Source organism: Drosophila bipectinata, chromosome 3R (assembly GCF_030179905.1).
Source record: "Drosophila bipectinata strain 14024-0381.07 chromosome 3R, DbipHiC1v2, whole genome shotgun sequence".
NCBI lineage: Eukaryota > Metazoa > Arthropoda > Insecta > Diptera > Drosophilidae > Drosophila > Drosophila bipectinata.
In genome coordinates, this window is record NC_091739.1 from 15977879 (window position 1) to 15988633 (window position 10755).

At 46.7% G+C, this 10755-nt stretch overlaps 5 protein-coding genes across 6 annotated transcripts; 2 read left to right on the plus strand and 3 right to left on the minus strand.

The window, feature by feature from the left end:
• Positions 1 to 36: 36 nt before the first annotated feature.
• Positions 37 to 2267, minus strand: LOC108130579 (transmembrane protein 181). The gene is made up of 7 exons (XM_017249118.3): positions 1679 to 2267; positions 1367 to 1623; positions 1226 to 1306; positions 1068 to 1167; positions 732 to 1009; positions 564 to 666; positions 37 to 504 (listed from the first exon to the last, which is right to left on the minus strand). Exons 1-7 carry the CDS (start codon positions 2127 to 2129, stop codon positions 131 to 133), a joined length of 1644 nt encoding a protein of 547 aa, XP_017104607.2. The 5' UTR covers positions 2130 to 2267; the 3' UTR covers positions 37 to 130.
• A 127-nt stretch (positions 2268 to 2394) lies between these two features.
• On the minus strand, positions 2395 to 4325 carry LOC108130578 (pre-mRNA-processing factor 17). The gene is made up of 3 exons (XM_017249116.2): positions 3626 to 4325; positions 3092 to 3570; positions 2395 to 3032 (listed from the first exon to the last, which is right to left on the minus strand). The coding sequence occupies exons 1-3, from the start codon at positions 4323 to 4325 to the stop codon at positions 2499 to 2501; spliced, it is 1713 nt and encodes a 570-aa protein (XP_017104605.2). The 3' UTR covers positions 2395 to 2498.
• LOC108130582 (uncharacterized) lies at positions 4326 to 4430 on the minus strand. Its single transcript, XM_017249122.3, has one exon. The coding sequence runs from the start codon at positions 4428 to 4430 to the stop codon at positions 4326 to 4328; it is 105 nt and encodes a 34-aa protein (XP_017104611.1).
• Positions 4431 to 4529: 99 nt separating this feature from the next.
• Positions 4530 to 5656, plus strand: Fadd (fas-associated death domain protein). 2 transcript variants are annotated; one of them, XM_017248744.3, is made up of 2 exons: positions 4530 to 4650; positions 4773 to 5652. In XM_017248744.3, the coding sequence occupies exon 2, from the start codon at positions 4805 to 4807 to the stop codon at positions 5504 to 5506; it is 702 nt and encodes a 233-aa protein (XP_017104233.2). In that variant the 5' UTR covers positions 4530 to 4650; positions 4773 to 4804; the 3' UTR covers positions 5507 to 5652. The 2 variants fall into 2 exon arrangements, with proteins under 2 accessions (XP_017104233.2, XP_070137219.1); XM_070281118.1 differs by having other exon boundaries at positions 4592 to 4710; positions 4773 to 5656.
• Positions 5657 to 6053: 397 nt separating this feature from the next.
• pit (probable ATP-dependent RNA helicase pitchoune) lies at positions 6054 to 8662 on the plus strand. The gene is made up of 5 exons (XM_017249288.3): positions 6054 to 6331; positions 6389 to 6607; positions 6801 to 7481; positions 7541 to 8166; positions 8233 to 8662. The coding sequence occupies exons 1-5, from the start codon at positions 6145 to 6147 to the stop codon at positions 8557 to 8559; spliced, it is 2040 nt and encodes a 679-aa protein (XP_017104777.2). The 5' UTR covers positions 6054 to 6144; the 3' UTR covers positions 8560 to 8662.
• The last annotated feature ends 2093 nt before the right edge of the window (positions 8663 to 10755 follow it).

Consider the following 10755-nt stretch of genomic DNA (forward strand, 5'->3'; position numbering starts at 1 on the left):
TATTTATTTTATGCATAATGTTAGAGAATAGTTTTTTGTACACTTAGTTAGCACTACAACACTCATGCTCTTGCGCAATGGAACATTTTGAAATCCACTCCTCCGACCAGGGATCATCTTCGGCCACCGATCAATCGCTGTCATAATCGTTTTTCCCAGCTCCGCCGCCGACGGAAGTGAGAGGGCGGCGTGACTCCTCATCGGAGCCGTACACAACATCCTCGTCCGAGTCATCGATCATGGAAATGGCTGGATTATCCTTGGTAACAGCCAATTCGGCCTGGGCGAATCGGCCGTCCGGAGAGTACACATATGCCATGGTATACAGGTAGAAGTTGAGCAGCCCATAGAAGCACATAAACTGTGCCGAGCTGCGGTAGGTGGTGTTCAGTGAGGCCACAAAGTTGTCCTCGAGGATGCCGAAGCCAAACCGGCTCGTGGTTACTGTGATGGATATGGACAGGACGAACAGCATGAGGAGCGTGAGGAACTTCAGGCGCATATCTGGGGAAGGGTAGGGAAGGTTAAACATAAAGAATTATATTTTCGATCCAGTTACTTACCAAAATAGGGCATGGATCGGAGTTCGGTGTAGGCGCGTAGGATCAACAGCACCAAGTATAGCACGTACATGCAACAGGCTATGTAGAAGAACATCTTAAAGCCCTGATGGGTCAACGATTGAAAAGAAGTGGTTAAAAAGTCATGTCATTCATGATCAGCCTACTCACATTGTAGTTCTTTGTGTCCACGAAGTGGCTGTATGTGGGATCTCTCAGTTCGTTGCACTTCTCCCAGGTGGCCAAGACGATGGCACACAGCCAGATGGGCAGGACGACGATCACTTTCACCAGGTAGAAGCGCACGAAGCTGCGCTCGTTCTGGCGGAGACCATGGTAGATGCACAGCCAGAACATCAGCAGGGCACAAAGGAAGGTGGCCTGGAGAATGGCGTCCAGCATTCCAGGCAGCCACGAGTTCATTAGGAATATCAGCGGAAAGAATGGGTCTGCAAGAGGGTAGATGGTTAGGGTTATAATTCCTTTTGGGTTTGTCATCTCACGTACTGTCGTAGAGCAGGAGCAGGGGCAGCAGGACGGACAACCAACGCTGCTCAATGGACCAATCGTAGACAGGATATTTGCGAAGAGTGTGAGCATACCAGCACTGCGATGAAATTGATATTAAAAATAATCTTTAAGATATATACTTTGGTTCAACCTACGATAACAATGAAGGTGAAGAGCAGGAAGATGCACCTGAACCAAATCTCAATCTGTGTGAACTCCGGGCTATAGGTTTTGAACTGAAACACAAGAGATGTATGAACAAAAGCTACTAGGAGAGGAGAACTCCAGTCACTCACATAGAACGTAATGCTACGTATGTTGTACTTCTGGTGGAAGGACTCCAACCCAAAGAATCGAACGGTGATGATGTAGTGGGCATAGTCTAGGAATCCCAGGTGCATCACTGTGAACTCTTCGCAATCGTTTCGCACACAGAGCAGGTGCCTAGTCCGATTGTGGGCCACGCCAGAGCCCAGTACGTTCTGGGGCTTGTGCTGCTCGTTGATTCCATCGATGGAAACACTGACCTGGAAACTCTTGTCATAGCGCTCATCTGGTTAAAGGAAGAGGATTAATCAAAGACCACAACAAGAGATACCCAAACTCACCATCATTGTTGCCCGTCACCAGTTTGGCAATCAGCCACAGCTGCTGCGAGTAGGTGGTGGTCAGAGGTGACTTCATGGCAAACGGTCCGGTGGCCAGGACGGTGGTGCTGTGGGCTAGCGAGGTGTTGGCCAGTATCTGCTGGGCTGTGAGTGTCGAAGTGCTGGTAATGGGCGGACCCGTCAGCCCGATAACAATGCCCAAACCGAAGCAGGTGAAGAAGCCCAGGAAGACCATGACGAACTCCCGCTTGTGCATCGAGTAGAGTCGCATGTGCACGGACCTCTCGCAACGGTCGTGGTGGTAAGCAGGCGAGATATATCTGCTAAAGTCGCTGAACAGATCGCTGAATTGGGATAGGGAGGACTTGAGGCGCAGCAGGAGGCCGCCGGACGGCAGCTGGTAGGCATAGCCCAGGCCAGAGGCGTCTGCATCAGAGTGAGGCTTGGCCATGGCGCTGGCTGGCTAGTATGTGGCAATACTCTGAGAGCTCCCTCCGCCGTTACTTCATCTCCCGACACTGATCTCTATCCTAGAACCGACTCACTTCCTAAATCACCTAATTTGGATTTTATTTCTATCTGCTCCGATGTTTGTGCGCCTTTGAAAAATATCGATTTTGGCCAACAGTCGCATATGTTTTGGGCTGCCAGGTGGGGGTGGGTGGCGGTTTTTCTAGCTTGGCACTGCGCAGGCGCACTCTTATCATAAACGTAAATAAAGTCAAGAAACCTAGCGGGTCTATTTAATATACATATCATCAATTTACATAGGCATTTTGGGACTTACATCTAGGATATATAGGGATTTTGTGCGGACCGTTTAGTCCCAATATTTTATCTGGCCATCCCAGCCGGCAGTCACCACCTTGCTGGCTTCGTGCGGATGCCACAGCGCACTGATGCAGACGCCATCGTGCGCCTGCCACTTCTTGTACATTTTCGTCGTCTTCCAGTCCCAGATGTAGCACTTTCCATCACCATCTCCAGACACCAAGTAGCTCATATCGGGCGAGAAGTCCAACTGGCAGGCATAGCCGGAGACCATGTGACCGGTGAAGGTCTTTTTCCGGTTCATCTTGAAGCGATTTAAAGCCGAGAAGATGACTATCTTGTTGTCCAGGGACTGGCAGGCCATCCATTTGCCATTTGGCGCCAGGGTGACAGCCGGCATGGAATGCATGGTCGGGTCGGCAATGTACTTCATGTCCACGGGTATGTCCCATTCCCAGATGCGCATCGACTTGTCGTCCGAGGTGGTCACAAAACGTCGGTTGTCGTCCACAAAGGTAATGGTGCTAACCGATCCCAAGTGCCGGTCGTATTCCTGTACAATGTCTCCGCTCCTAGTGTCCCACTGAGGATGAGATAAAAGATTAGAGCAAGTAGCTCCTTATATTTATGAAGTAAACTCACGCAAATAATTTTCTTGTCAGAGGTTCCTGCCACGAACAAATGCTGCTTGCTGTTATCCGGATGGAACTTAACACAGAATGGCATCTTTCGGGTCGTGAACCGCGACACCACGTCGCCCGTTTCGGCATCCCACAGCTTTATGTACCGATCATAAGATGCAGATAAGAAGTTGGTGCCCTTGTTGTTCCATGCAATGTCCTTAATGGCCTGCCGATGACCCGAGAAGGTTCGTATGCAGCGCCTTTCTCCATAAACCTCCCACAGCTTCACACGGCAATCCATCGAGCCGGAAAGCAACAGATGAGCGGTCTTGGGAAACCAGCGGATGGAGGAGATTCCCTTGTTGTGGCCCGTCCAGGTGTGAATGTGCGCCTTGGGCAGGAAGCATTTAGGCGGCGGGGCATTGGAACGTAGATTCACGCCAAGATCGTGTGGAGCATGAAGATATGACCGGCCCTGGTAGTCGTACTGATCCTTGACTATAATGATAGAATGGTAAAAGGTATACTGGATGCATGCTTGCAGCATACTCACTGTGTAAGGTTGATTTCTCCTCCAACGGCTTATCCTCAGGAATGCGTCCGCGCTTGTGTCGCTTCGAAAGCAGCTCATCCAGCTCGGCCCGCTCCTGCTCGTTGGGCTTGGCCACCGTAACCTCGTTTTCGAAACGACCCCAGGGTCCGAGGAAGCCATCGATATCCTCAGGATTGTCGTTCTTCTCCTGCTTCCTCATCTTTTTAGCCTTGGGAGCCTCAAAGACGGTCTTTCCATTGTCGTCGTAGGCCGATTGCAGATCCCCGACATACGATTTTCCATCGGCCTGCTCGTCGACGCTGGGATCCAGTGCGTAGCCGTAGGTGTGGAAAGTGCGACGCTGGTTCTCGAACTCGAAGGCATTGATGTGTGCCTTCTCCACGTAGCCGGCAAGTGTGTTTCGCGGTGCGCGCTGTTGCATGGTCATGTCTGGATGATCGGGTCCCTTGACCGGAGTGTACATCTCTTCATATCGTGGATTGTAGGTGACTTCCTTAAGCGTGGGATCCAGGGTCCTGGGCACTGCCGAAGCGCCAATGGGCACCACCGCCGGTGCCGCACAAATGGCGATTTGTGTGGATAGCGAGTGTGTCTTGTCAACGGGCTGTAGATGGGCTGGAACTGGTGCTTCTGCGGCAGTAGCTTCCTCATGGTCGGACTCGCCCTCCGAGGAGCTGCCGTACGATTGCAGGCCCAGCATTTATAGGCGGCGCACGAACTCCGTGTACTTGTTTACAAAATGCTGCAGATAGATCACAACCAGGGTATAGAGCAGGAAAACGAAGACGTTGATGGAGATTTCCATAAAGTTTCACGCTTTGTTTTCCGAATTACGGAGATGGCATTCTTTTCTGGAGGGTTTCGGTTAGAGATGGCAAAAATATGTTTGCTATCGATATTATTGCTTTTCCGATACACTTATTCGATATATTCGATTTCGTACAAAACCAAAAGATACACCTGAAACCCGATTTCACTGATCAAAAGAGTAGAAGATAGCGGCGTTATCATATCGTAAATAGAGTGTACGAATCAATTAAATATAAATTAAAATAAACCCAAATTTATTTATTAATTTACAACATGTAAGAAATACAAAATCTCTGCAAAAGCGTTGACGCCCTTTTGTTTCTTTGGGCCATTTCAGACCCAGTTATTATATTCCTGGTATTAGTCACAATGACGGGAACCCATTGGAGCTACGATATTCTGAAGAAGCTGGCCCTGGAAGGCAACTCAGATGTGGAACAGCTAAAGCAAATGTTCAGCGAGGAAATTGGATCCAAGAGACGATATGACCGCATCAGAAGCGTAGCGGACCTGATTGACTGCCTGGAGAGGGCCGACGAATTGGCCGAGGACAATGTGGAGCCACTGCGTCGGATGTGCACAAACCACCCCGACTTGGCCCATGCTTTGGATGAGTATACTCCGCCAGAAAGATGCAGCGAGTTGGTGAACCGCTACCAGGAGATACGCCTCGCAGAGGAGCTGCAGCAGCAATTGCGGTTTGCTCCGATTCAGTTGCACCCACCCTCGGCTCCAGTGGCTTTAGCCACTCCACCACCATCCCAGAACTATACTAGCCCAGCGGCGTATACGCCACAAAAACGAGCCGCTGTTTTCAAAAAAATATCCGAGGAACTGGGTCGTTTCTGGCGGCGACTGGGTCGTGCTGCTGATATTGGGGAGGGCGCCATGGATGAGATCGAGCAACGCTTCCCCAATGACCTGAAGTCACAAATTCTACGACTGTTGCAGCTAATTGAGGAGGATGACTGCCATGATCCCAAGCACTTCCTGATTCGTCTTTGTCGTGCCCTGGGAGAAAGTGGTAGAAACGATCTCCGAAAGAAGGTGGAGCAGATAATGTCGTATTAGATTTAGTTTTATGCAGAAAATATAGACTTTTTTAAATTTTATCAAGAGTCTTGATAACCCATAGTGCTTCCCCGTTGTCATATGATAAGCTTTGACCAAAAATAAAGCAAAAAAACCCTTTTTTCATTTATTATTCTAAGAAATATTATGGAAAAAAGCGAATGAATTTTAATATGTTATAGTCTTATTAAGTTTGTATAAATTTGTATAAAAAATAAACAAAAATTAGAATTGAATCACTGTTTAAACACTATTGTTGATTTTTTTTAAGCTAATATGATCTCATGTAATGATAAGAATACACTTTCTAAAGAGATAAGAAAGAATGCAGGTTTTGTTTATTTGGTTTTATCTAAACACGAAGGTCGTTCCAAACCATAAAAATAAAAGTAAAGTAATTTATTATTCTTAATCTAAAGAAATAAAAATTATAATTAATTTGTAATCATTGATAAGTTATTTTTTTTAATTTAAAAAATATTTAAGAAAATACGGTCTCACCCTAAAACATGTTGCATATCGATTGTGAATCACGAACGTTATCGATAACTTTCCTGCAACACGTGCGCGCTTGTTTAGTTCGGAATCTTGTTTTTCTTTACCATTAAATCTATTAAAATACTTAAGAATTAACAAAAATGTCGATTCGGGAGAAGCTGCTGATGAAGAAGATAGTGAAGAGGGAAAAAATGAAGAAGGAGCTGTCACAGAAAAAGGCCAAGGCGAAAAACCCAGAGCCCCAGCCTCCACAGCAACAAAAAAAGAATAAACCCAGTAAAAAGCAAGGCAAGCAGCAGCCCAAAAAGCCTGTGGATGAGGACGATGGTAGGTCTTGGAAATCAGATCTTAGTTTCTTTGATAAATTTAATCTTTTGTTTCCAGACGATTTAGATGACGATTTCCAGGAGGCTCCAGTGGTTAAATCAAAGAAACAAAAGAAGGCGCCCAAGAAGCCCCAGATCCAGGTGGCGAATTCTGATTCGGATTCGGATGAAGATGATTCCGAAGGTGTGCCAGAGGATGATGTGGATGTCGACAGTGAAGAGGAAGAGGAGGAGGAAGATGATGTGGCCAATGGAACCGACGACGATGAGGAGGAAGGTCAGTTAGTGGGCTGTGAACTGTCAGTAGCCTTTGCCATGATGATTCAAAGGCGAATTTGACTGCTTGGAATCAGCGGGTTAATGCTGTCCATGGCAGACATGAAATTTCATACAAAAATACTGAGAAATATAATAATTTTAACTTTAATCTTCAGTTCAAATATGAAAATAACGAAAGTAATCTATTCTAGATGACGAAACGCCGGTGCCTGCTAAGAAGTCTAAGCTGCTGCCCAACAAATCGAAGCCCCAGAATGGCAAGCCCATCAAGGACGATGAGCCCTTCACTGTGGAATCATCGCTTGCTGCCTTGGACTACCGAGATTCGGATGATCGAAGCTTTAGCTCGCTGAAAGGAGCCGTTTCTGAGGCCACATTAAGAGCCGTTCAGGAAATGGGCTTTACGGAGATGACCGAAATCCAGGCCAAATCATTGACGCCGTTGTTAAAGGGACGCGATCTGGTCGGAGCTGCGCAAACAGGTTCCGGCAAAACACTGGCCTTCCTCATACCCGCTGTTGAATTGATAAACAAGCTGCGCTTTATGCCCCGCAATGGCACTGGAGTGATTATTATTTCCCCAACGAGAGAGCTGTCCATGCAGACTTTCGGGGTTCTGAAGGAACTGATGGCGCATCATCACCACACCTATGGCTTGGTGATGGGCGGATCCAACCGACAGGTGGAGAGCGAAAAGTTGGGCAAGGGTATTAACATTCTGGTGGCCACGCCGGGAAGACTTCTCGATCATTTGCAAAACTCACCCGATTTTCTGTACAAGAACCTGCAGTGCCTGATTATCGACGAGGTGGATCGGATATTGGAGATTGGTTTCGAGGAGGAGCTGAAGCAAATCATAAATCTGCTACCAAGTAAGGGGACTTGGGGGTACTATTATGTTGAAAGCGTACTAATCTCTCCTTGTTTTTAGAACGTCGTCAGACCATGCTCTTCTCGGCTACACAAACCGCTCGCATTGACGCCCTGTCCAAGCTGGCCCTCAAAGCGGAACCCATCTATGTGGGTGTGCACGACAACCAAGACACGGCCACCGTTGATGGCCTGGAGCAGGGCTATATTGTGTGTCCCTCGGAGAAGCGGCTGCTCGTGCTCTTCACCTTCCTGAAGAAGAACCGCAAGAAGAAGGTGATGGTCTTCTTCTCGTCATGCATGTCCGTCAAGTACCACCACGAACTCTTCAACTACATTGACCTGCCGGTGACCTCCATCCACGGAAAACAAAAGCAGACGAAACGCACAACCACTTTCTTCCAGTTTTGTAATGCCGAGTCTGGTATCCTGCTCTGCACGGATGTGGCTGCTCGAGGTCTCGATATTCCGCAGGTGGACTGGATTGTGCAGTACGATCCTCCAGATGATCCGCGTGAATACATTCATAGGGTGGGTCGTACGGCCAGAGGATCGGGAACCTCGGGACATGCCTTGTTGTTGATGCGGCCGGAAGAGTTGGGTTTCCTGCGCTACCTTAAGGCCGCCAAGGTGCCGCTAAATGAGTTTGAGTTCTCCTGGCAGAAAATTGCCGATATACAACTGCAGGTAGGATCCTTTACAAGGCTATTATCTAAAGATTCATTTTTTTAAAGGATCTTTCTGTCCTTTCAGCTGGAGAAACTGATAGCTAAGAACTACTTCCTGAACCAATCCGCCAAGGAGGCATTCAAATCATACGTGAGGGCCTATGACTCCCACCAGCTGAAGCAGATATTCAATGTCAACACCCTGGACCTGCAGGCTGTGGCCAAAAGCTTTGGCTTCCTGGTGCCTCCCGTGGTTGACCTGAAAGTGGGTGCGGCCAAGAGGGAGCGACCGGAAAAGCGAGTGGGTGGCGGTGGCTTTGGGTACTACAAGAAAATGAACGAGGGCTCGGACAGCAAGCAACGACACTTCAAGCAGGTCAACCGAGGTCAAGCCAAGAAGTTTATGCGATAGTTATAATTTTGGGCAATGATCTGTCTCTTTATTTGATTGTGTATACATGTAGGCAAAAACAAAAAAAAACAAAAATAAAATAAAAGTAAATGTTTCCATTTCACGACCATTCTCGTAACCATTTGGCCGGCAACATCCCACTCGATCTCTCCATGCGGATGTGGCATCTCCATATTTGTGGCTTGTTTTTTGTTTCAAATGTTTATTGGACTCCCAAATTTGGTCGATTGCGCCTCTCATTTTGTGATTCGCCCGTTGAATTGTGCCAGTTTATGGCCCACGCTCCATCGGCCCCGTGGAGCTCCAACTCTTTTCGGTTCGGCTGCCCGTCGCTGATGTGGTGTTGGCACAGCTAATCGATAATCGGGCTCTTAATCAATTGGTGACTGACGGCGCCCACTGCACATGCAATTGCCAATTGAAACGGCATTGGGTCGCGATCAATTTTCCAATAAAACATTTTCCACCCGCAAGAGTTGTCTTTTCCATGCCCTCACCCACGTGCCCCATGCCCCATAAAGCTTTCAAAATAAGACATTTAGTATGTTTACTTTTCTACTTTGTATTATTGCGGAATAAGATCGAATCAACCTGAAAATTTTTAATAATTAACAATGAAATGTTAGGGAAATTTTGAACAGGGTTTTTGAAATGTATATATTTGCGAATCGGGCAAGATATAGCGATCACTGTGGGCCATATAGGGAAAAAAACCCATTTTCAAGGGATCCCATCACGAAAAATGGACAAAAAATCTCAAAATTATTTAGTCTCAGGATTTAGATGCAGAATGGTGGAGAATCGATCTAGAAATCGTTTAAGGTACTCCGCTTGAGAATCGGATGAAAATTGGGGAAGATATAGTCCTCACTGTGGACCCTATAAGGGAAAACACCCTTTTCAAGGGATCCCATGACGAAAAATGGACAAAAAATTTAAAAAATATTTTGTCTCAGGTATTGTCTCGGTATAGAAATCGTTTAAGGTACTCCGCTTGAGAATCGGATGAAAATTGGGGAAGATATAGCCATCACTGTGGACCCTATAAGGGAAAACCCCATTTTCAAGGGATCCCATCACGAATTTTGCGCCTCTGCGCCTCTTTTTGGCCTTTAGACCCCCTTAAGCATAGGTTTCATTAATTTTGTTCGACGGATGGAACCATATGCTCATTTTTAAAGCCAAAACTGTACCCTATATTTCCCAATTTTAAAAAATTGTTACCTTATTGATGCCTTTTCTGTGATGCGGATGATCGACTGTAAATGCGCAGCAGTTGGCTGCCATCAAAATGTATCAGCAAATTAGATGTGGGGGCGTGGGCGGTTTGAATGAATGTTGGAGACCGCAACGCCCACTGGTGCCCACACCTCCCTCCATCAACGCCGCCAATTCATACAAACTCACACTTGTAGCGCCGAACTAACGATATTTTCTGTGAATGAAACCCCGGGCTTTTTGGCTTAACCATTCATGCGCACTCCGGGCAGCGGGGTTGGTTTAGTTTGGGTTAGTTTGCGGCTTGTTAAATCCAATCAGCTGGACAGGTTGTGAGCCGAGAGCATACTCTATGCATATGCAAACTGGAAACTTTATGAATGGAACTGGAGAGAAAGAGGGGGGGCTGACAGCATCCACCTGTGGGTTGTGACACACTGACAATGCAGTGGCATAGGCTAAATTTTTATTTAAAAAAATATACATTTATTAGATCTTGGTTAAATTACTAGTTAGATCTTGGAGAAACTTTCTTTCGAATTTGAAATTCGAATTTCAACTACAAACCCTTCACGACAACCTGAGTTACCTGGGTGATACCTGCATATGTTCATATGGAAGTACCTGTGTGGGTGTTGCAGTTCTCAAAGTTTAAAAAAAAAAACAAAAAACCGGAGGCGCCCACACACACCGCGTGTCATGCGTAATGGAAACAACTGAAAAACTGGTTAAATTCCCACTGCCACTTTTATCCAATATATTGTACAATGTATGTGTACATATTGCTAATTACACATACTGCCAGTGGGCTTTCTGTGTCGGTGGTAAATCAGCCGAAAGAATGGTTAATTCGACGGCCCAATACGCCAAAGAGCCGTTAAATGTCTTGGCCAAATTTGCATTTGGCCGAAACGTGTGTCGGACAAAAAAGGATGCCAGTTGGCCAGTGGAGACTGAGTGTCAACAATGCAAGTGGAC